Here is a 27479-nt window from a genome sequence, read left to right on the forward strand (position 1 = left end):
CGCACGAAAAAAAAGTATTGCTGATTACTTTGGAGCCTTGCCAAAACGTTCAGCGAAGAATATCAAAAGTTAATGAAGAATATTTTTCGTTATGCATGACTTATTATAGGGCCATAACTATTAACGTTTAAATAAAGACAATGTCATAATTATTGAACTAAGTAAGTTGATTTGAATGTTGTCAAGTTTAACTGAAGAATTATGTAACTTACAATAGGAAAGAGAAATAAATCTATTCGCGTCAAAAATTGCTACAATTAAAGACGTTACTTTAATCTAATTACTCTAATCTAATAAATTGAGTTTTTAAAAGGCCTACTATTTTGGATAATAGTATCTCGATATAAAAGACACGTAAGAGAGAAAATACAAAATCATGTAATATAGCATGGTACAACAATATGGCACGCTTTATATTGTTCTTTATAATTGCATAAATCAATATAGAGTTAATTTGCATATTACTGGCATACGTGTACCTACGTCCGGCATAAAATAACTAATGTTACGCAAGTTATTTTTTGTATCTATCGGATATTCATATATTGCAGTACGTGCAGTATCGCGTTGCATATGTAGTCACGTGGAATTAAATCCATTAAGCGTGCTTAATTATTTTATTACATAGAGATAGGTACTTTCCTGGATTTCTATATCGTTGACTATTCTATTAACGAAATGCATGCAAACAATGCGGTTTTTTTAATATCTGAAAAGTAGGATCATAACATTTTATTACAAGTAATGAATATTCATTTCGGATTCTTATTAGCGGCTCATTGCGCTGCGAATGATATCTGCCAACGTGAAAATACGATGCAGAGTAAGAAAAACGGGCCCATGTTACTGCCAAGGACTATCTATAAAAATGCAAAGAAGGATGCATAACAATTCCAATAAACACCGCCTTTAATGAGAAACGGATCTAACTTTAGGAAAGCGCCTGCTATAACCTTTTTATCCGGTCACGGTCACGAATCTTTTAAAATTAAGTAGGTATTACATCGACGAACGAAATATTGAAATAGTGTGTATGTACGTATAAAACCCAATCATTTTTCAAAGAATTATATCGCGAAAAAATATGATAACAAGAAGAAACGTTTTTACGACGTCCAGCAATTTGCATCTTTCTTTTTATCACCTTACTTTTAGCTTGAAAATCGATAAACTCAGCGCGCGTGCATATGGGATTTATATTCATTTTTCACGGGAAATCTTCTTATATTTGAACGCAATATGGAATATGATATTGGAAAATAGAGGCAACTTAAAAGTTGTATCACGCCGATGGGCGCTAACAGGGAAAAAACTTCGTGAACACGCAGTATTTATTTATAACATATTCTGTACAGTCACTTCTGTTTTCCCGCACGGTCGCAGCGTTTTCGCGCGATGCATATACAATCCACTCCGGGTAGCAGCCATGAAGAAGTCATCCCGTAAGTTTCATAAAAGTTTACGGCAGATACAAACTTTTGATCGGAGGATCGGTTCATATAGTCCGTACGTGCATCCCCTTCATTTCGCTCTTGTTTAATGCTCGAGGACGAACGATTATTAAAATGTAATTCCTATTTAAATAAATGTAAATCCTATATCTTGCTATTCGTTTTTTATATAATTTATTTCATATATAATATTTCATATATATATTATTATCCGTAGGAAAATTTTACATTTATCAGAAACCGTTATTTATCACGGAAACAATTCCGCAACGTTCGAGATGTTGAGAGATGTTAACAAATGGGAATATCCAGAAGTCCGGTGTAGATATATAGGTAGTATAGTCCACTTGTGCTACTTTTTCTTTAAATCTTTCAGGTATCGCACAGAAGGCCGAGTAATATAATATCGACATTTCGGCAGCGTTATTTCGGAAAGAGGATGACAAAAAGCCGTGACCGGAATAGAATTTTGAAATATGGGGCCTATTTTATCGCGGACACTGATATAAAAAAAAGGAGCAGCACCAGTGTCCCCTTGTTGCCATGAAATATTTGCCGCCGTGGGTTCAACGTGTACGACCGATAAAACAAAATCCGATTAAATGCTTTGTTTTCGTCACGCTTTTTTTCTGCGCTACGACGCCCGTGTCCTAATTGATTTGCCGAGTAGTGGATCAGCCCGCGCCGTATCACTGTAGCCAAAACGAGCGTCGGGACGTCGGGAGTGTCGGGACGTCGACCAATGATACGATATCATTGCATACAACGCGCAATATATTTCACTTTATATTTATCGTCCTTAATAACGTATTAACTCGAAATCCATCATTATGCTAATAAAAGAAACATTCGATCTTGAATTTTGTTCATCTCTTATTTCTAAAGATAGTTAAAGACTAATAATTTCATAAAGTTTAACGATCCAACATTTCTACAAACATTTTCGAATATTGTGAAACTGAAGCCGCTGTGAGTAACGTTAAATTACAAAAAGCAATATTAATTAATATTAATTAATATCAACTATTAAAAATATTCCAAGTTTATTGCATTGATACCTTATGTGATTGGACCAAGCATCTAATAATAAATTAACAGCAACAGTATCGATATTATTTCAAAAATTCGTCTGTGCAGCATTTAAGAATTTCCCTAATTTCGTGTCGCTATATTAGAAGTCATGCATCGCGATATTTTGCTATTATCCAACTACTACCAGAATCGCGCGCTTGATTATGCCGAGCTTAATACCGCGTTGGCGATACATGCTTGAGGCGTGCACTCACAGACTTGACCAACTTACAGAGAACGCCCAAGGTGAAGAGTAATAGACAGGAGGTCGGCAAGCTACGAGATACTAGAGACGGTGAAGTGTGACACTATGTGCGGAACATAATAACGTTATACTGCTAACTAACTTCACCGATGTACTATCTATATCAACCTTGCATCTTTAGACGTTTAAGCCAGTGAGAGTTTTCGCATCAACAAGTAGATAGCAATACAAGCCTATAAAGTTTGATGAGGTGAGAAACTCTCCAACATATATAAATTTAATAATAATTAAGGCTCACACGATTAGAAATCAAACGAAGAAAAATGGAGCGTTGAGCCATAACAAGGTGTCAGTGTTTATATATTCTATACTTAAGTAAAGAAGTGACGAATTGTAATGTACATACTGTACATATACATTTATTCCAACTTAATAGACTGCGCGCCGCAAATTTGTCGAACTTGAAACACAGCTATCTTGGAACATTAATACCCTTCCCTCCCCGGAATTAAATCGACGCGGTTTAATTGTTTAAAAAACTGTAAAGAATTTATTGCGAAAAATATTACCTCAGCCAGGATTCGAACCTGGAACCTCCCTCATTCCAAATTTGCGACGCGCAGTCTATTAAGTTGGAATATATGTATATGTGCAGTATGTACATTACAATTCGTTACTTCTTTACTTAGAATATATGAACACCAACACCTTGTTACGGCTCAACGCTCCATTTTTCTTCGTTTGATATATTTTACTCTTATATACCCGGGAATGATAAACAGAGACTTTCCTACGTCGGAAGGCATAGTAAAATAATAAATTTAGCCAACAACTACGGTTATATCACGAAGATTATGTATAAGATCATAAATAGCGTGAAGTTCAATCATTCCTCCTCACTCTCTCTCTTTCTCTCTCTCTCTCTCTGTATGCGTATATGATCCACGGAATACCTGCGAAAATGTTATATCAAGAGCAACTTGTAAGATACGATGATACAGTCTTTTCATAATGGTTCATCAAGCCGATGCATGCCATTATAATATGGATTCACTGGAGTGAACCAGTAATCACAATAGACGACGCGACGGCGTGATCGAATGTCGTTCATTTGCAGCACGGCATTTGATGTGTTCGATTTAACGAATCTCGCAAAACGCTTCGCGGCGATAATCAAAGGGTAATAGAATGTGCTCTCAATAAATTGCGCGCACGCATACGCATTCTACGTGCTGTTCCGCATTATGCCACATCAATCCGACCGAAATAAAAACAAATTGTTGCGTCTTACGAACCGCCCACGTAACATTTATAGACTTTTAATTTATAAATGCAAAATCTTGCGCAAAATTTATAAAAAAATTAATAATATTAACGGCGAGGAAAACATCTTATAATTTGCCTATACGTAATTTATAGACGTAATTTTTGTATATAGATGTAATCGTATTCAAAATTTTTATAAAAGCCCTGCTTGAATCGCCTAATATTTTCGCAAATTTCAAAAATATAAAATTCTATAAAAAGATCAATGTTATTAAAAATGACGAAATGTACATGTAATATCTTCCCGCGCAGATCTAATGCATAAATGTTAATATCATTTTGTTGTAACAATTTGATTTTTGTTGTAACAATTTAATTGTTTACATTGGAAAAAAATATTAAAATAACATTGGTCAACTATTTTAGATTTTCAATTAATAACTTGAAAAAATAAATTCACTATTAATTTATTTTTCATTTATCAAATATTCGTCAAATCCTTTCTAAAAAAAGGCATGTTAAATCGATACTCGCATCTCTCGAAGTCTTCTCGAAAGTCTCGACGTGCTTTGTTGCTCTTTTCCGCGATGCTGATTGATTCTGTTGCTGCGCTAACTTCGTGAACGGCTGTCATAGCATATTTTTACAGTTGTGTGTAATATTAAAGCTAAATATAGCGCGCGCGAAGCGCGCGTCTGTGATGTCTAGTATTCATTAAATATTTCATGCCGATTTTTTATTGAAAAAATAAAAAAATAATTTCCAGACGTTTTTTAATGGTTTTGAAATTCCGCAGCTAATTTCAATTGATTGGTCTAATTTCTGCTAATCGTACCTGTTACCCGATTTCTAATTAAAAGTTTTGTATGTTTTATTCAAAGCCCGTTTCCTGCGTTTGGCACAAGCAATGAGCTCGTTCATTATGTGCATCGGCTCACTATAATTGAAGCGTTTTCAAGGGTGATTAAACTGTCAACGGTTCACCCGGTGCCATATCGATCACGATATATTGTTACTAATTTCTCATAGATTTTTCAAGTATCGCTATTATTATCGCGTAAACTGATGTCAAATATGTGATGTGAGCTAAACGATTATAGCTAAAATAAACGAAGCGGGTGCATCAAATAAATAAGACAAAGGGACTATATTGCGCTATGTCTGAGAAAAAAATCGATATTGTTTTTATCGATGAACCGCTGATTGAAAAATCGTTCTATATGAAACCGACAACATCAAATGCTGTTTGAAACGCTATTTGAAATTCATGAATGTTGTTATATCTATAACCAATTAGGTCACACACGGCCAGAAGCCGCCGCAATTGTTGACCGTCGCCCTAGAACTTTAATAGAAGCCTTTCAAAATTCACCGAACGTACCATTCTTTATCGAGGCAATTAGAATGCCCGCCTATGCAGGTTGCATAAACCATCGAGTCCTCGACCGAATTACCAGAATGTTAACTAGCTACATTTAAGCGCACTGCTGCTATGTGCTGCACGTCAAATAGATAATATATATAACGTAATGACGAACTATATGTACACATATGGGTCAAAGCCGATGCTTTCCTCGATACAAATTGGTATATTGCCGACTGCATTGTTCAAGATGTCGCAGTACACCAAAATATTATGTCTGCTATTGCTTACCTGATGCCACCACGAGTCGTGTCGTAATTTAACGTACGAGATCCGTGCCGCCACGTGACATAGCCTGTAGGTTGCGGTATATTGCTGACTACACACTTCAGCTCTATTGTACTACCCGCTTTGTAGAACTTGTCACCAGCCGTAGCGCCATGCTCATCCACTATTTCCACCTTCGGCACTGCACAGAAATTTATGAAACTAGGTAATTTCGTATGCATACCTTAATAGAGGAACGATTGGATTTAATTATAACGTAAACGTAAACGAAATTACGAAACGCGCGCGCGCGTACGCACCACGCACGCACGCACGCGCACACACACACACACACGCACACACACACATACACATACGGTGATTTTTAAATCGAACCCAGTAAAACTGCTATTTGGTAGTGCTTTTCAACTTATTCGGGAAACGCGTTCCAGTGAATTGATGATTCGATGGTAAATAAACGCTAACGCACGCAGGTAGATTGAGCGATCTCACTTTCGTATAAGTACTCAACTCGAGATCAAAGTGGCACGGCGCGTCATTGGACGCGCGCAAGCAAATGAAGCTTCGGGATCGAACGGAGGCAAGCATTAGTTGCGGTTTCGGAAGCGAAGTCGCGCTTAATTACTGTCGTAAAGCAACGGGAAATCGTTGCTTTTCCTTTTAGTGTCCGTCGCTCGTGTTTCGATCACGTACCCGATATATACGTCCGATTGAGCCTCGGAAATTTATCTCGTTCAGGGATTTTCGTGTTCCACGCGAAACATCTATTTTCAAGCGTAGGTAAATAAAAAGGAAAGTGAACAACAGTTTTGTAATAATCTTGGTATATCACGAAATTATGGGCAGAATTGTTTTCTCATTACATGTCTTTTCATAACACGTTGTCTTTATTCGACAATTTTTATTCAAGTAGCTGACATATAGATAATAAGTGTACGATTAATTGTGTTTATTTTAAGTAAGTTTTTTCCAAGATAAGAGTTTCAGCGCAATAAAACAAACGGTGGCGTGGCCTATCTATAATCAACTGTACGACGGTGGAGCTGAATCAACAATGGTTCGCCTTGATGCAAGGAAAAATAAGGTGAAAAAAGTCAAAATTGAAGTTAAAAAAGAAAGAATCAACACAAAGAATAGTAGGAGGAACGATTTTTAGAAAGATTTTTGTTAGATTATCAACGAATTTTTAAATAAAATCACAAGATAAGTAACACATGTAAAGTTATATTAAAACAGAATTCGCCTTTTTTATATTTCTTTAAGAAAAGCAATACGATCCTAATGTGAAGAGGAATGAACGAAAAGGGAGAAGAAGACGAAGAGACGAAAAAATACGGAAAAGACAAGAAACAGGAGAACGACAATCGCATGAGAAAAACGAACGAACCAACTATAAATACGAGGCGAACAATCGAGGGAGCCTTTGACCTCGTGACGCCAGCTAATCAAAGCCTTGGCAGACTGATGATTCCGCATTGCATTCGCTCTCGCGTCCCGTTCCTCCCTCGTCCTTTTGCCGCTCGCCGCGGCCGGCCAAACAATGCCTGACAGCGGCAAACTTTCGAAACGTCCATTTAGGAAAAACTCCATTTGCACCGAAATGAAGGCCACTAACTGATCTCCGTCTCCTTTCTTCTTTACAATTCAACGCTTCGCTCGCGACCCAATGTCGCTCGCCATTCTGTATCACCCAGGCAACGCTCGCGCGTCGTTATAGCATCAACAAGCGTCCCGTTCGACCACCCACCCGCCCAACCGACGCATCTGTGCGTTAACTATCCGCTATTGTGCTCCTCGTCATTACTAACCGCTTTCCTATCCTCTTTTTTCCCACTATAAAACTCGGGACGCCCGTTGGGAAACAAAAGACAACCCGTTAGAACAGACTGAAACAACCAAGGACAAAGCTTAGCCGAGATTTTTTTTTTTTTTTTTTTTTTATAACAGAAACAGGAGCCGTGTTTGGCCGACTCGTTCCCGATTTATCCATTTTTGCTTTTTTATTTATCGAGTTACCCAGTCTCGTGTCTCCCTTGCGGTCGGTATACTCCGGATACATCCTTTGAGGGTGACTTGTAGCACGCGTCCTTTGAGAGTTGCTTTCTTTCGTGTGACTCGCGGCGTCGCTATATGCTCTTTGCTCTTTCTCCACACTGTTTTTACTCAGCGCAAAAAGAAACGTTCACGTTACTATCTCTCGCTGCTTTTAACCCCGCGGTATCCTGTCGGCAGGAGTTCTAGGCGAAAATAAATTTAACCGAATCAAAGGAATACGTATTCTTTAGTCAACGCCAATCTCTTCCACTCGCAACTTTCTAGAAACATTTCGCTGCTACGAAATTGAAATAATAATATCGCTAGCAGTGAATGCACTCTTGAACTTCAGGCAATATTTCCACCAACGTGGAAAAGTTTTGTAATTTAATAGTTAAGTTATAGTAATTTTGTAGTTAAATTATATATAACTATATATACATACATATTATATATATAATTTAACTACAAAAATATATATATATAGTGTATGTGTGTATATATATGACTGTGTATTAAATTGAAACATTGATATAAATCACGAACTTTGAAATTAAAAGTAAATATACCTACGCGTATATATTGTGTGAGCAAATGAAAAAAATTTATTGTACATTTACTCGCGTCTACTCTGCTCTTATGTAATTATATGAAATTCATTTCATATTTTAACGTGGAACAGATTTGAATTTGCTCGTGAAATGTGTGTCGAGAAAAAACCAGATTGTTTTTTTTATCTGACCACGATTTAATAATACTCTTCTCAACATTTTTTGAAATTAATCCGACGATGTATCAGACACTTCTTGATTAAAGCTGAAAAAGAGCGTTTGAACATAAAGGATCTAGAACAAACAAACGAACAGACATAAACGAGCTACTTATTGCTGAGTGCAAACGCCATCATGATTCCATGTTCGCGCTCACTCGCTTAATCTAAATCCGGTTTAACGTAAATACCAAATATGTCGTGTATTTCCTGGTACATTAATTAATTATTCAAAGTTCTTAATAAAGCTTAATACATCTACGGATCTGTCTCAAAGTAGTTTCTTACGGCTTAAACTCTCTTTCATCGAAAGATTATCGCGATAATTGACTCGAGGTAATTTATAACACAGCGATGATACGATGAAACAATGAGATTACGTTTTACGGGGTGTCCTTTGTATTTCACCGTTCACGTCCCGAGCGGGCCGAGCATGCGTCCCTTGTGCGCCCACAAACGGCCGCGTGCAATTACAAACAAGCACTTTGAACACGAAACTCATCGTTGGTACGTGGTTTACGAAGAGCCATACGACATGCTCGACAAAATTACCTGCACGGGCGAGGAAAACGTGGTATGCACGTAACGCGCGAAAGAAACGAAAGATACGTGGTGTAGCGTGCGAAAGAAACCGGAAAAACTAAAGGATACCTCGCGCGCGAGCGGAGCCAAGTAGCGTTCCTCGGAAAGTTTGGCGTGAAACTTGCGATGTATCAGGATTTCCTATAGGGAGACCGCGGCAAGCAACCAATCTCAAGTTTACGCGTCTAACTTTTACCTTCCTTCTCGCGAATATATCTTGCCCGCATACGTCGTTCCGGGTGCACGTTATCAGAAATCATTGAAACGTTAACGCGATCCTAGACGCCGCGAGGAACGAGTAAGCAATATCGCCATTCGAAATTATATATGTAATTTAAGTTTCTCGTTCAATTTGTATTATATACATTTTATTATATAGTTATATTGCGCGCCGATTGAAGAAATAATTTAATGAATTTCAATGAAGCACAATTAATGAATCGTTAATAAAGGCGGCTCAATTAATTAATTGGCGATACCTTTGAAAATTATTTCTTTGCAAATCTTCAAAGACCGTGATAGTCGACTAATTTCTAATTAAGAAAGATTTCTCTCAAGTATGATATTTCCTTAGTAAATCAAGTGTCAATTAGATGTACGTGTTTAAAGATACGTTTGATATCTCTTAATTATCTTAATGCAGCTCATTAAATCAACGCAACCCGTTCACGGCTCGAGCCCAGCAAGCGTATAGCGAGACATTTTGGTTGTACAGCGAACGGCTACACAGTGCACTGGATGCGGTGAAAACGGCGGAAACTGTCTTTTCCTATCAACCCCCTCGAGTGACACGCGTGCGCGACGTATAGCGCGACCTCGAAACATGAATTTGGGAGCGTGACAAACGCGAGGCGGGCATCGGGATCGGGAGCAGGGCGCACACGTGCGTCCGGACGGAGAGCGGAGACACACACGTGTCCCCCGGGAGAAACAACCGGGGAGGTACATATGCACGCGCGGAGGACCCGGGGTCACGCGTGTATGCATATGCATCCCCCGAACCCTCCCCACGGGCGACGAGATTGTGAGCGGTATGCATGGGAATCACGTTGTTGATATACGAGTGAAGCGGCGCCGTTATACGGCACATGCCGTCGCCGTAGCGCGTAGCGGCTTCGCCGCCACATCGCTGGCGCTTCACCATCCGCAGCCGCCGCGCGGTAGTCTTACGACCACCACTATTTTCGCATAGGGAGGAAGGGAACATTCCCGTCGCATTTTACAGCGGGTATAAACCACCGGTTCCAACGTTGCTCCCCGGGCCCGAACGTTGGGATTCGAACCGCATCGTCCTAAAATAATCCTCTTTAACGTTTTTGTTCCCATCTCTACTACTGTTTTCTCCTTTTACGCCTCTGCCTATCTCTCCGCCCGCGCGCTATCTTTTTCCTTCGTTTTCTCTCCATTCACCTGTCCCTTTGCCGATGTATGTATATCTACGTATATATATACACAATATATATATATATATATACATGTATATACTCGTCGGTTACATCGCGTGCCATCGCGTGTTCGATGTCCAATACCGAAGTTAGTTGCCTCTCGCCTTTGTGTTACGCCGCGCGATAATGGACAGACAAATTGCTCTGTTTAGCCGCGGGACAGGAACGAACGTGACTGCACGACAGAATTAATGTCCTTCGTGGACGTCAAAAAAGAAGCGTATCTAATTAAATGCGTTTGTTTGAACATGGAACAAATGCGTCAGCGTAATGTCAAGCGAGTGTGCCTCTCAATCTACGCTCATATTTGTACGTGTCTGGTGCGCCTGGTCACTTACAAAATAATGTTATAAAATATAGATGCGTTATCGGCACATTTTAATTATCTGTAATATACGTATATCGTATAATATTAATAATATTATTGTTCGTTTGAGAGCGATAATACAAGAATTACTCCGCGTTATATGTATGGATTAGATTAAAAGGAAGACCGTTCGTTATAGCGACGCACGTTTTCACAGTATGAAATGGCGTATTCTAAATTACCGTCAGCTGCGAATTAACATACAACTACATTACGAAAGTGGTGATACTGCGAATTGACTTCTCTGCCCAGGTGAGACGTACGTATCCAGCGTCAAGAGCTTTTAATTAAAATATGGAGATCAGAGCGCGCAAAGCCGGCCATTGTGGCTTCGAGTGGGGCTGCAATAATAACAGATAATATATTGCTCGTGAAAATCCGCTGTAACTGGCTCTTTGAAACAATGAATTCAAATCCGAGACTCGTTACTGTTAGCGGAACAATAACGTCTCAAATCCACGACGTCCGCGACGATTGCCAAAGCCATATTTATCGTCAATATTATCCTACACTTTTTCCCCGATAACTATAAATGCGCTTATTACACGTTCATGTGCAACGCGCGCGCGATGGATCCTTTTTTTAAATCCCCTTTCCGAGCGTATTTTGAATCCGCGTTCGTACACGCGACTCGTCCGGCGTTCGATTCGTTCTGCAATTTTTACGTCGACGTTATAAATCCCGTATGCGCGTGATCTCCGCGCGCTTTAACAGCACCGTTAATCAAACAGATAATCTTAACCATACTTCGCCCGTTACCCGCTTTATCAAACAAGTCATCGTTCGATTTTTATTGGAATTTTACGCTTCGGTTATATACAGATGGCTGCATCACGTTGCGACGATCGCGCGCCGGGGCTCGTATACCTACGTGAAAGAAACCAGACCAAATAATTACGTTCGCGCGAGTGACGTTCAACGATTCTTCTTCTCCGATTTTCGTGGAAAATTCACTATTTTTTCCGCGGCCGATCCTCGTTCTCCGCGATGCGTTTTACGCGCCGTTGAACGCACGCACGAGGTACATATCTTCATTAGTCTACTCTGGACTCGGTCTAGTTAACTGATTGGTTCGCCAGTCATCTCGATTTCACGCTTCGCGGGATCTGGTGTCTGGTGTGTGTCCTTGCACGTAACATTAACGGATATATTATTGCGTGTCAATATACGTTTCGACGTGGTCGTAAATACGAATTCTCGATCGCCTTTCGTCGTTCAGTTCGAGCGGTTGGTCTCAATTGGCGAGAATGCACGATCGCGCGGGCAAACGGTGGATTGTTCGGAGTGCCATTTCTCGGATCAGAGAGGCAAGCTTTACTTGAACGTAGTATTCAGTAAACCGCGGGGATTCAGCAGCTCAAGGATAATAACGCTTAACTGCGAGCGATGGAATCGATCCTTCGACCCTGATAGGCAAAAACCCCTCCTTTATTGATTTATTCTACATAGTCTTTAATTTATTCTTTTTATCCGCTCATCCCCTTCTGTTCTTTCGCGTGTATATGTATATATATATATATTTTTCCAAGTTTTTCTTTATTAATGTCAACTTCAGCCAATCTCTTAAGAAAACAGCTTAACAATACACTACGAATTACCAGAGCTATAATAACCATAAATAACTGTAATGTATCGTGACAAGTTCAGTAGATATTATCTACCGTTACAATAATACCGTTTTATTCTCCATAAAATTAAAACTCCACGGATGCGTCTCTCTAAATGTGGAGAAATGTACTTTAAGCGCGTAGGCAAACTAGGAAATACTCGGAATACAAAGAAAAGGAAAAAAGCACGAAAGCAAAAGAATAAAAGCGAGAGACAAGCCGCGGAAGAAGGCAGATAGGTTGCGTTTTATGCGGTAGAACATATAAATTCCTATTCCGAGTCTCTCTGAAAGAACCCGGTAAGAAAAGGAGATGACTTTATCGATCGTTTCTAAAGCTTACCGTTATCTAGATACGGTCGGCTGATGTTTTAGCGAACGGAAAAAAAAGTCCCGGCGAATTTAACCGACCCAAAGATCGGATGGTATAGCACCCATCAAGCGAAACCGCCACTTTCTTTATCCGATAAGAAGAAATTGAAGCTAACTAATCGGGAACATCTCTCGCGCACGCATATGTGCGTATAATAAACGTATTTCACTTCGTCGTTCGCAATAATATATAACATATCATTAACCCTTTGTCACACATCTGTTCAGGGCCGGTTGTTCCAACCTATTGATAAGCTAACTAATAGTTAAATTATATGTCTATCTTTGTCTAATTTAAAGGAAAAACAAAGACATACTTGATTTAACTATTAGTTAGTTTACCAACAGGTTGGAACAACCGGCCCTTTATTAGAGCACTTTAGTTTTGCCGGGTCGTTGCTCGAACACTCATTGACGGAAACCGGCGTCGCGTCACCGCGGCAGCGAAACCTTTCTGTCAACTTTTTTTAGGGAGGGGTGAGATACCAAACACCGCCTCCTTCTCTTCACGAAAAAACGCAAGAAAAGAATTACGCTTGGGGCTTTAAAGCCCCACAGGTGTGACGGAGGGTTAATATATATAACGTAACAATAATAATTAAATATAACGTAACAGTTTGAAAATTAATATCTGGAAGACGATACTTGCGGAGCTTTCTTACGTAATATCTATGGCTCAAATAATTTTGATAAATCTTATATAACAAGCGCGAGGTATTTCATTGTCACATGAAACACAAAAGGCATAGCGATATGGTTGAACAAAGGCGATCTCTTACGAAAATGGACGCACCGCGCTAATATATGGAATCCCGATGCGAAAGTAATGCATCCCGTTCGAATCGATAATAACGCGCAGCTTAGCCCGGTTCAATCGCATATGATAACAATCCGTTGTTTATTATTCCATTGTATGCACCTAACAATGCAACGCGCTTGACCTGTGCCGAACGTTACTAAGCTCTGCTGCGATCTGTCACATACTTGGGTCAACACCTTAGACGACTTGCGTATTAGGTAATTGCGCGTGTGTGCGAGATAGTAATTCTCTAATTCTCAGATTATAAGTTAACTTTATATTTTTACACAAACAGCGTAATATTATCGCTATCGTAAAAGCAATTTACGGAGTAGAACAAAATGACGTAGAATAAAAGTAGCGTATTACACGAGGGGAATATTTAATATAAACTATTATTTAATCCCGATCTACCAATCATCGCAGTAGCGTTCCTGCATTTAATTAGACGCAAATTACACAGGAGATGACTAAGTGCCATTCATACGCAGGGGGTAATCGATTGCTGATAGCGTGACGAATAATCCACTGTATTGGAAGTGCGCAGAAACCTCGGGTAAATGAGAGCGTAAAATGCGATGTGCACGAAACCGAATATTATTGGGAAATAAGCCAAGCGCATTCTCGCGGAATACTATTTACGCTTGCAAATAATACTTTGACTAGTCATGGAAACTGTATCCGTGTATCTCCGTCCAGAATTAGTATTACGAAAACGCAATCAGTAAAATGAAATATTCTGAAATTTATTGTAAAGAATTGCAATAATTTCTTGCGAAAGGAGTGACATTATCGATCTTAATGTCAATAAATATATCCGTCACAAACTGATTTTTTTATTACTGATGTCTTTTTATTACGCACTGTATAGTAGCAATTTAAAAACTGCTAGCTAATCGAATGCCATGTTAATCAAATTAAATTTTAAGATAGCGTTAAGTCGACTTGTCTATTCATCTCACGGCAAAAAATATCGTCTATTCGCGAAAACTGATCGCCCCACTACGAATTAAATGAAATTGCAATTACTGCATTAGTTTAATCGCGCATCGTCGATCACCCTGACGGTATACGAGTAACTAACGAGTAACCAGCGGCAGACATTTCCTGACTCTTGTTGATTAATACCGCGCACTAGCTTTTCACGTTTATCGATTAAGTGCATCTACTAATTTACTACGCAACAAAGATAAATTCTCTCGCGAATGAATAAAATGAATAAAATAAAATAATTTTATTCATTTGCATTTAAGTTAATCGATTGCACATACGAATGAACGAAGAAACCAAGAATATCGTATTAAACCCGACGTAATACGTTTGTTGACACAAGGGATCGGTAAAATTTCACGGAAAAAATTCCGTCGAGAAACTCTTGAATAAATAACCGTGGGGTCGCGGACTTGAAAATTTTCAAGCGCTCGCGCAATTTGCGCGGATTCCGAACGACTGGACGCGATGTAAGTACGGCGATAGAGGACGCCTCATTAAAACTTGATCCCGCGATTCCGAAGAGTTCCGTGGAAATGGAACGCAACTTCATACGACGAAATCCCACGAAAGTATCTTTCTACGGTGCAGAGTTACGATAAGTGGAAGAGTCAATGTTGATGACACTTTGTCCCGCCCGCCAGTCTCTATACCCGAGGTTCTTTCGTGGTACCAGGTTCTACTTTTCCCCACAGAGTTCTCCGTGATATTGCTTAGAGTAAAGCCGTGCCAGCCCTACGCCTTGCCTCGGGGTATAAATTTAAAATTATGCAAGTAATGCATAGTTTCTACATACCCTCCTACATACCAAGCGCCGTGGAAGAATGGTCGGAAGGGATGAGTCGCAATAATAGACTTTCAGTGATAAAACGCGGTCTTATATCGAAACGGCTTACGTCGGCTAGTGTGCCGTCTGGGTGAAACTATTACCGGCTAGTTGACGCGACATAACTCACCCGTTAAAGCCGTGCTGGCGAAAACGAAAGCATAACGACAACTCTCGATGAAACGCAGGATAAATCGCTATGGAGGAGAGGATAAAACTTTAATATCAAATTCGTTGTAAAAAAAGCGTATCTGTACAATTTTTTCTTATGAAAGAATAAAATAAAAAGACGCTTTTAATCGCTAGAAACTACCCTCTCACCCATAAATGTGTTATGGTTTTATACAACAATATTATAAAGTTCTTTAAAAAATTCTTTATAATCAAAATAATATTATGTGTATATATTGCTTTAAAAACGCAGCGTGTAAAAAACAATAATCTATTGCGCAAGGGAAATATTATTGCAAAAAATCTCCAGTGTCAAGAGAAGATATACGAATGAAAAAAAATACATGTCGGATACGCACGTTGATGAATCGTAAAGTATTTTTGGAGATGAGAAATTCCACTTCATCCCCTTTTCTCCTTCTTTGCTCAGCAGACAGCTAACACGCGAATTTCATGAGAGGGAGGGAGGGAGGAGGAAGGAATTTAGCTCTTGAAATGGAAAGAATTTGGCCCTTGATGAAACAAGCTTCTTAAAACCACCTATTTGCCGATAGCAGACCGAAAGGCGGCACTTAAGTATAACTCGTGGGGTCATCTTCCGCCGCTTGGTAACCCTCGAGCTTGTCTCGACAACGGGCAACTCGCGAGTAAGGCAAGGGTAAATATTAGCAAAGAGAAGGCGGGCTTGCTTGTGGAGGGCGATTTAATAGCGAGGCCTGCGCAATTTGAATCGCAAATTTCGGCACGCTTACGGGACGCTGCGCGGCTAGAAAATAATTAAGGATTTATGGTTTTCGTATAAATTTGCCTAATTCGCGTGCTCGACGATGCAACGCGACGGACTCTCGTCGTTCTTCTTCATTCCGACGAAACTCGCATTCGCGTACCGTGTGCGTTTTACTGTCGGTACTGTCATGCGCGAGATTATCCCGACGTCGCTGTAACGTTTATCGCGAATATACGCCATTTCATATACAGATTCCAGACACTTTGTAAAAAGTCGCCGGATTAGCGAAACGCCACGTTTCGCGATAACACACATGGTGGAGCTCTACACAACGATAATTTACGATTTCAGATATAATCGACTGAAAAACTTTTATATGCGAGCAACTGATAAAAATATTTAACAATTTTTTTACAAACTCTTTTTGAAACGTTATATAAACATTTTCAAAGGCAAATTATTAACTGTTTTTGCAACTAAATTGGTTATAACTTTCCATAAATCCGATATTTTAGTTTTTTCATTATAGAGAAAAAAAAGAGGAAACGGAGATATATATACAATTAAAATTGAAACATTCTCAAAAAGTTGCTTAAAATTCCCCTTTATCAATAAAAGTGCGTCCATTGCGTAAGTGATACTCTTGTAAAATAGTTCGTTGTTCTTACACTCGTCTAGTTACACTGGCGATAAAGCGTCGATTGCATCTGACAGAGCGAGTAAGTGACGCGATACTTTGTAACTTCCGACGTGCCGGAAGTCATCAAGGTAGCGTACGGAAATAAGACATTATCGATCAATGTATAAAGCTGGTGGTCTTTATGGGCCAGCATAATATATCATGATATAACAGGTAGAAGTAGTTGAAGAAGACAGAGATGCATCGATCAATATGACAGAGCAAATGTCAAACAGAAATAATCGCGTCTACTTTAAAGTATATAGCACAAACAACAGGATACAGACACATGAAAAATAATTCAAATAAAGTGTAAATTATTAATTTCAACTTTCTGTCTCTAATTAATATTTAAAAATCAATATTAAATTTTTAATATTTAATTTATTTTTAATATTAAAAATAAATAACATAATGTTAAATTCTAATGTCATTGATCGTATCTGAGGATTAATTCTTCTTATTGTCAGATCGAGCTTCGAGAATCGTGAAACGAAATGAACTAGACTGCAATAAAGTTAGTAAAAAGATTTCGCGATTTTGGACAGTGATTTGTCGCGTAGTCGCTACATCGCGAAAGATCTGGGTCGTGTTCCGTATGAAGCCGCGAGTCTCTCAGCTATTATCCCGCGGTTCTCGTCGTCTTCGTTCCTCTGTTTATATACCGCACACCTCGTTTCAAATTTTTCCTCGCGACGACAGCTTGTGTTAGGCCCTACGTTTCTGCACACGCTTCTATCTTTTGGAGGTGATAGAAAATATCTTGGCGTCGTACGTGTCGATATGGCCCAACGGAATTGTAAATGAGGCGCATCGCTCCTTTTTATACATTTCATTTCTGAACGCGACTCGACACAGAGTGCAAGAGAAACTCGTAAAGACGTGTGTGAGGAGAAAAATTGAGAATATTCAAGGAAATTTTACACAAGAAGCGTATCGCGCGATGGATTATCTCATCAGGGTGCGCTAGAATAATAAGCAAGAATCCATTTTTAATATGTTTATAATGAAATTATAAAAAAAGTAATTTACGTAGCTCATGAAATTATTTCGTACACTCACATCTTTTCGTATCTTACGCAAGTCACGTAATTACGTGAAGAGAGTCGCGTAATTTAAGGAATATAAGGTAAAATAAAGCGTACAGCTAAGCAGTAGTATAAGTATATGCAGAGAACACAGAGATAAACTTCTGGTAGCGCTATAATATTCGTATTTATCGTGTGCATTTTACAGCTCCTTAGCAAATTCTCCAAGCGCTTTTAGCTACCCAGCATTTTTCCCGCTTCGTCTATCCACACGCACACACACACACACATTAACGACGGTTCTAATTTTCGCAGTAAGGCGGATAACGACGCGCAACTTACTCGACATCTTCCCGCGCGCCGAGAAAACGGAACAGTGCAAAACGGAGAAATGGAAAACGCAGTGGGGGAAGACGTAGAAAAATAGAGAAGAGCGCGCCGGATACCGGGATCAACGGTAATTTTGAAGTCACGCACGATCGTTAATCTAAATTCCAGGGCTCTATTCCTGACGCTCAGGCGAACATACCGACGTCGGCACGGCGAAAATGCATCTGCCTCCGCACCCCGAAGTCGAGTACATCAGCGAGGCGAACTGCTGATGCGAACTGCAAATTGAATTCGGTTTATCGCTCGAAACGCACGATTCCCTGCGTGATACTGCAGCATTACTCATGTTATCCGAACCTCGAGCTATTTTGCTTCGGCATGATTTATTTTCCGATCATTACGTTTGATGAACCAATCTTTGTCTCACGTCGCGCAAACAAGACGGATAGATTTAACGAGCAGAAATTATTAACTTTTAAATCTTATCTTAGTTAAGTCCAACCGACTGTTTGGATATAATATTTCGCTATATATATCTACATATATCACAAATATTAATTAGAACCTCAAACAATTGGTATTTCAACAAATATTATATCGCATTATCGTTATGTCGGCACTAATTAAATCTCATACTGAGGCTTCCAACAAAATCACAATAAATCCTTTTATCAATAACAATGTATTAACGATATTAATTACAATCAATCAGTAAAAAGATAAAATTAGTGAAACAATGTCTCCTCTATATCTCAAATCCAACAATGTCTTCTCTATATTATATATATATATATATATATATATATGTAGGTCCAGAGGTATGTTCCGGGACTGTTTACGTTTTTTGAAATGTACAGTCCTGGAATATAACGCATATATATGTAATCAGATTCAAAAAACTGTCCCAAAAAATGCCGTAGGACATCAATTTTTTCCAGGACAGTCCTGGAAACTGCCAAATGTCCCGGAATATACCGATATCAAAAATAAAAGTCCCGGAACATACTTCCAGACCTACATATATATATATATATATATATATATATATATATATATAAAATAAATCGTTATATTTTTTTTTATAAAGATTGGAAACATTTCAAAAATTCAATCACCGATCATTCCGCGATTTTATTACGCATTTCCAATAACTTACTTTATAAAATTACAAAACAAATAAATTGTTACTCTCAACACAATCTCTCTCGGGTTTAATATCACGGAAATATATCACTGGTATTTTTCTAGTTGCAGGCAGAATTCTTTACAACCTACTTATTAATAATTCTGATTGTGCCTGAAAGAAGATGAAAGGAATTTACACACTCAGGTATTAATGCATTTTGCGCAACACCCGTGGTTGACATTAGAAAACGTCAAAGTATAATAGTAACGCACTGCCGTACGACTCGCCGTACGTCTGTGTCTGTAACTGCAATTTTACGAGTAGCATTCACGCACGTTTACTTCACGAAAGTGTTTAAAGACTGCTTTTCGTAACTGCAAAAGCGAACGAATGGACCAAGAGAGATAAGGTGAGTGCCAGTTGCACAAAGGAAACTGTCAATGCCCCATTCGGGTCGCGCGAATGCACGCTGCAAACGTAACGATGCAAGAGAAACGATCATTCCCAATAGGAACATAAATTTCAGGGGCACTTGCGCTCATACCGAGTTAGATTCAAGAACGGTGTACAGCTCTCTGCAATGAAGCATCCATCGTCTGAACTCCGCACGCGGACAGACAGAATTATCAACCCCCAAAGGGTCGTAATTCCCGTGGCTGCCGCGTAGGATGTATCGCCCAGTAAGATATATATATATATATATATATATATATATATATATATACAGGGGATTGATACGCTATACACGTATACGGTATCAGGATACGTCGTATAAACGATGGACGCACACTGCCCGATCCGAGATGCAACCTGTTACAATCGCCGTCGTTTCTTTCAATTAATTGATCCTAATGATCAGACTGATAAGTATCAGTCTGGCGTATAAGCCCGCATTTGCATTTGATTTGCGTAATTTTCGCCGACGACGAACAAAATGTATATCGGAGATAAACCAGGCGCGATACAAGATAGTTTTCGAGCGGAAACAAAGAGATGTCTTGATAAACTCTATCACCTCTTGAGACGCCGTATCTGTTTTTCGTCTCCATGGGACGACGCGAGTATGGAAGAAAAATGCTTCGGGATAAAATAAAAGTCGTATTTGGTAGAGAAGGGTAGTGGCGTGACAGCGCTCACGAGGGATGCTCGATTTAACCTTACCACAGTAAGGAAGAGGAATCGATGGCTCGCACACATTCAGAAGATAAATCCTCGATAAGCAGGAGGACAACCTCCGCTTGAGCCAATAAGAAGAAGAACAAAAATACGCTCCCGCCCCCTTAGCGATTTAACTCTTATTTCCATTGTAGCCGCACGTGATTGTGATAAGATCAGCATTCAGGAAACGACGCGTTTATCTCAATAGGACGTAACCTTTATCACCTACTAGGAAATGATCGGTGTCGTGTTGAACGAAGTCGAGGTCATTAACTGTACGATTATCTATATTCCGGATATTCCCGAGAGAACATCGTAATCAATAGCTAAGAAAACCGTCGTTGTAATAATATAAAACTGTAACGGTCGAAGAGAAATGTTTTGATTAAAAATCCCTCACTTTTCCAATATAGCTTTTACATTTACAAATCGTCACAACAAGCAAGTGCGTGCGAGAATCGGAAAAAAACCGTAAGAAGAAATAGAAAGATCAAGTTGAAATAATATATGTAGACTTTCATCTCAGAGAGAATAAATCCCCCCCCCCCGAAAAAAGATTTTCTTGTTCTCTATCTCAGACACGCGCATTTTTCGTGTACGAATCACTCAGAAGCGCATATATATGTTAAAAGATAAAACTAAGCACGGAACAAACACCTTACAAGTGCAGTGCAATTTTGCTGGGGAATAAACCCTTGTTTGAGTCACGTTTTAGGTCAGGTCACTTCTATGAGGTAATCTAACATGTGGGTAATGTAACATTTTCCAAAGTGCTGAGTGCAACTCGAGCTGCTTACCGAAATCCCTTTTAGTAAATACGGTAATAAATACGGCACAATCCTGTTATTGTAATTTAACGTTATAGTTTATTTTATTAACCTAAATTCGATCCCCCTATAATGGAAATTTGATTTAGAACTCTATCGCTCTAAAAGATGTCTTATGTTACGTGTGTAAATTACTGTGCCGAATGAGAGATGCCTTGAAAACAAGATGTTGAGAGAAACAATTAACTCGCAAGTTTTTTTAATAAATTCTGTAATATATACTTAAAAAGTCTCATCTGCAGAGTAGAGTTGAGATTATGACGTTCCTCTGGAACGATCTTATCCATTTGTCTCGCGAATGTGCCGCAACGAGGAGCAAACGGGGAGAAATGCAGCGTGAGGGGACGAAGGCTGAAACGGCGAAGGCTGCGAGGAAGGCAGGAGGCGAAATGGTGGCATTCCATCTTGCACCGCGAAGACAATATTGCGCAAAAGACGCCTTTAAAAGTTCGGTAATAGAAGGCACTATCTTCGCGAATGACACTGCGCGTGGTGCGCACGGCATTCCAGCTTTTCCTCCTATTTCCTACTTTCTTCTTCTCGTCTATTCGTCGAGCATCCGCCGAGCTCTCCTCCCGTCCCAAAGCATCGTACCGATCCACACGCATCCACCTCGTCGACGCTCTAAAGACGCCAAATCGGAACTTCACCGACCGCCCCGAGCCATGAATCTTAAAAATTGGCTGTACGCGCATCGCTTTCCACAATCGGTCTCCACGTCACGCGTACAGTATCGTTCGTTCGAACTTCTTACGAATTTAATCAAACTAATTGACAATTTTTTTTCATCCTTACTCGTTCAGAGGGGCATTGAACAAAATTATAAATGCAGATTAATTACGAAATTCTTATTGTGAGCGGTCAAAATGTTCATTATACGTCAAAATGAATAAAGTATCAAGAAATAGCTGATGTACGTGATTGCGTGCATCAGATGCATAAATTTACATGAATAATACAAATATAATATTATGTAGCACAGCGTATTAAGCCGTCGATACAATGAATATAAATAATATAGCATCAAGCTTGTATAATATCGCTTGATTGAGCACATACCAGTTAATAACATAATCAAATCGGTATTGCGTAATATTATTAAAATTAAATATGCTTCAAAATTTTAATAAAAAAGAAAAAACCTCTCGGGAATAAATTTATCGGCCAAGAAAACAATGCGCCCCCCATTGGATTTTATCGACAATATGCGCAGCGTTGCGTATTAACAAAATTCGCTTCGCAGTTTTACACCACCAAGTTTCGTTCAATGTATCACCGCGGAGACGGTTGCATAATATGGCGCAGCCTGTAGCACGGTAATGCCATTACTAACCATCCAGCAAAGCTTCAAGAGCCACTAGGCCCGCGGCGGGCATTAATTTTTCTCACCGCGCCCAAACCTACTCCGACGTTATTTACCGGAGCGAAACCGAGAAAAACGAGGTAGTAGTCGCGGGGGGAGAGAGAGAGAGAGAGAGAGAGAGAGAGAGAGAGAGAGAGAGAGAGAGAGAGAGAGAGAGAGCCCGGTTGCTGCATCGGTCGAGAACAACGCCGCCGGCCAACCGCGAGACGAGCGACGTGAAACGTTGCTGGAAAGGGCCTTCTGCCATTTCGTAAATCAGCCTGGCGAGCTAAAAGCTTTGCCTGAAGTCGTTGCACCATGAAAAGATCTAATGCGCGTCGCCGTGCGGTGCGCCAAGCTGCTCCCGGTATGACCAGAAAAACATCATCGCGGAAATTCGCGTCGGTTACCTATATTATATATTTTTGTTATATTTCATTTTGACGTTAATACCACAAATGCTACTCACTGCATGAGCGGAAAACTCATACGTCGATATCGGCGGTATTGCGCATCATGTATCAGAAACTCGGCATTCAATTCAGATAATTACATCTTGTATGCGCCGCTGCAATATTCGCCTCATATGCGCTATTCGCATCTATAATCACGTGTCCCGCGTATTTTTTCCGCGGAGAATATTAATTATATCTGTTACTTTCGACGCGAAGCTATAATAAAGAAAGTTGCCTTCTCTAGTATTCCGTTAAAGCCAACCAGGTGTGGCTAATAGAACTTAAATGGAATTAAAACTCACATGTTAAACGTTAAAAGTTTATTAATTTTTAATTTAACCATATTAACGCCCTTTTTGCTTCCAACTTTGAATTTTATTTCATTAAAATGTAACAAACTTTGGAAAGTCTACTAATTATTACACGGTTAATCACTTAAATTTACTGGCACGTATTATACAGTCTTTCTCAAATACTATTTAAAAATTAACCATTTTCAGAGTATACGAATATATTATACTTATAGAATGCCCTACATTTACCGTATGATATTTTAATAATGTATCTTGGAGATTAGAGTCGAAATTCGAAATTAGAAATATCGAGAAAAATGCAAGTTACAAATTTTTTTTATTAAGAGGAATCAACATATGTGATTTTCAATTAAGAGGAAGATGAATTGTTGCTGTAGATAAGAAACGATAGCGTTCATTTTGTCGTTACCATGTTACGAGAGATAATATCGCGACACGAGAAATTGCTCGCATCACTATCTAACCGATTCGAATCTCTTGAATTCCAATAACAAATAAATAAATTACACGGAATACCTGCTTTGATTGAAATGATTGCCTTGATACGCAGTTAATTGATCGAGTTGGACGGTAATTGTCACTTGTACATGAGAAACAGTAACGTTTACTCGTGTCCATCACATCAGGAGAAATACCGCGAGTTTCATCGCGCATATGATAACGTGCCGTCTTGATACGCAGCAACGCGGCGATTTTTTGTTTACGCACATACGATTGTCTGTGGAAAACAGCTCGATACTTGTTTTCCACAAATTTCAAGCTGGATGTCGTCTGTTACGCGGCAATATTATTCCTCGTATCATGGTCGCGACAAGTGAACGTTGTCGTTTTCCTATCTACAAATTAGCAATTACTATTCCTGTTGATCAGCTAAATATCAGGTCGACAATCGTTCATTAAAGCAGTTAATGTTTCATTGCGATAATCCTTTTTTTTTTTATTTGTAGCATCGTGCAGCTTTCTCGCTGTGATTTAAACGTTTTTTCTGTTTGAGAGAGCGGGAGTGATGTACAAATCGTCGGATCAAATCGTTTCAGTAACGTAGAGTCGTAACACATCGCGATTATGTATTAATAATTACTTTAAAAAGAACAGAAAATCTATTTGATAAAGTATTAAATATTAAGGTCGGTGTGCTATCATTCACACGCTGAGGCTCGAATTAATTGTTTATTATTTTATTAATTGTTATTGTTTATTGTCTATTATTATTATTATTTCATGTACGCAATTATATTTTGAAATATTAATTATTTTCGATGCGCTGTGTGTGTTAATTCGGATATATTTGCATTTTGTATGTAGTTCAACGTAATTTACTGCAACTCCGCTGTTGCACAATGTATCAGTCATGACTAACAAAAAAAAAGTTTTTTTATTTTAACCTGAAGTAGTGGATCTGTGTGTGAAGACTTCTTGTGTCAAAATAAGATTTAAGATGTACGTAGATTCCATATAAATATCAAGTTTTTAAGAATAAAAAAATAAATTATCTTGAATTAAATAGATTAATTTTAATCGTTAATATTTAACTCTGGATTTTTATAAAAAAGAAATTATCTCCATATATAAATATAAAAATATATGGTCGCCCGACCATCGTTGCGAACTAGCTCTTACTTGCCTTTGTTTGTGTATTTATTGTTGTTGAAAGCTTTATCCTTGATATAAAAATAAAAAAATATAAATATTTTTATCTCTTACATTTTCGGATAATCAGACTATATATAGATGAGCCTTTCAGACAATACGTAATTGGGAGAGCATCACAAAGATATAATAAATTAATAATATTACTTGAGCATTTTTAGCGTGGCAAATATATTCAACTGATTTAACTTTCAATTTCAGATTAATATAATAAAAGAAAAGAGAAAATAAATAAAATTATAACAAACACAGAGTGCAGTTTTAAAATATAAAATTTGTATTTAAATATCTTAATAATGTTCATATTTTATGGAAGAGAGGAAAATGGACATTTAAACGGTTTTTGTACATATCTATATGTGAGACAAATAAATATATATATATTAAAGAGAACAGAAAAATAAATATAAAGAGAACAGAAAATCTATTTGATAAAATATCAAATATTTCTCAAGAACAGACGTATTTATTTTTATAAAATAAAAATAAAATACGATAGAAAAAAATTGTTAATATTTAAACTTATAATTTTATATTTTCCTTTTCTTAAATATTATTAAAACAAAATTTGTGGTCCGTGTTTGGTCTCGCTCAATTTTCCCAGAGTTCAACGTATACACATTAGTGCAATAAAAATATTTATAACAATTAAAGTAATTTAAATCAACCGTAACTGGCAATATATAACGTCTTCACCGATATGAACATTGAAAAACCGTGAGCCAACTAATTGGTTTGTCGGATTCACACAGCACATTTTCAGATCATCATCAAGACATTATATAACTTCGACCATAGGTTTTGGTCAGTTGATGTAATTTCTAAATTCAATAGTTTAAATTTTTATTGCGAAAAAATATTACCCCAGCCAGGGTTTGAACCTGTGGAACCTCCCGCGTATATACCGTGCGGGTGTCGTGCCAATTCGACCACTGGGGCTGTGGTAATATTTATCGCAATGTTCATATCGGTAAAGACGTTATATATTGCCAGTTACGGTCGATTTAAATTACTTTAATTGTTATTCTATTCACTGGCAAAATAAATTTATTATTCTGTTTAAAAATATTTATCTTTTCAATGTATATGTGTTAAAAGCAGATAAAAATATAAGAAATATTTTATAACTATATGCATGTTATATTCTTCTTAATTCATTTAATAAAAATTACGCTAATGCTTATTAATTGAGTGTATTCTTATAATGTGCTAACTTGATTTTAATCTTTTATAGTTTTTCCATCGATAATTACACTTTGCAACATTTAAAATAAAATAAAATGAAGTAAGAATCAATAAATATTTCATCGCGGCAAACAGAATATTTTATAAATTATCTCTGAAATAATTAATCAGTTATTTATATTCAGTTGCATAAAAAATTCAGTTATATTTATATAAAAAATACTCGATATAATCCCGAAATATAATATTAACGTATTGTATTAAAAAAATTCCGATAATATGTCACCAATATATTAATTAGAGATCTTGATTTATGAATATTATCGATACTATAAAAATCTATAACAAATACAACATTAACAATTAACTTGGTCACTTATATTTCAAAAACTTACGATCTCAACATTTTTGTATCAAGAATTTTTACTTTAATTAATCTCCAAAATGTTCTATTATATTGTATAAAATATTGTACGATGTAGAAAAATGTGTGGAATATCTAGACAAAGGCACCACAAAAATTAGTTGCAAGTAGAATCAAATTTGAATTTATTGCTATGTCATCAGTTATTCATCTTCCAATTTATCTTGTGCTCTCCTGATAACTTATATTCGTGTTCTCATTATTGAGAAACATAATCCCCCACTTCTCGTAATAAATAGCTGGCATATCTACTTCGCGAAGTATGCTAGCACGGTCGATTATTCTTCCCGACTATTGTTCTTCGTAGTTTCTCTGCATATTGTTTTCGTTTATACCTTGGAGAGTATTAACAATGCACTCGGTGTAGTTGCATCTCCCACGAGAATCAATCGTAGTTTCACAGCGTAAGCGAGTACCGTACATTCGCACAGATGCATACTGATTGTTTCAGCTATATGTTTAAATGTAATATTCCGAGTATATAATCTGAAGATATGTATAACTTTGTTAATTCGTGTATTTCAATGAATTTTATTAAAAGTAAATATGTATATATTTTCCATTGTTTGCCACATTGTCACGTTGTAAAACTGAATTAATTTTATTGCCCTGAGTGCCGTAAAGCGCAT

The 27479-nt window shown here is 38.0% G+C and overlaps 1 protein-coding gene across 7 annotated transcripts in view; it reads right to left on the reverse strand.

The window, feature by feature from the left end:
- The window catches only part of LOC143905942 (zwei Ig domain protein zig-8), a 128092-nt gene that overhangs the window by 33450 nt on the left and 67163 nt on the right, over positions 1–27479 (reverse strand). For all 7 annotated transcript variants that reach the window (XM_077421618.1, XM_077421624.1, XM_077421622.1 and 4 more), the window contains one exon: positions 5648–5825. In XM_077421618.1, the coding sequence (XP_077277744.1) occupies positions 5648–5825 (178 nt within the window). The remainder of the gene's footprint in view (positions 1–5647; positions 5826–27479) is intronic.

Source organism: Temnothorax americanus, unplaced genomic scaffold, assembly GCF_048541705.1.
Source record: "Temnothorax americanus isolate GAGA-0224 unplaced genomic scaffold, ASM4854170v1 Scaffold7, whole genome shotgun sequence".
Taxonomy (NCBI): Eukaryota; Metazoa; Arthropoda; class Insecta; order Hymenoptera; family Formicidae; genus Temnothorax; species Temnothorax americanus.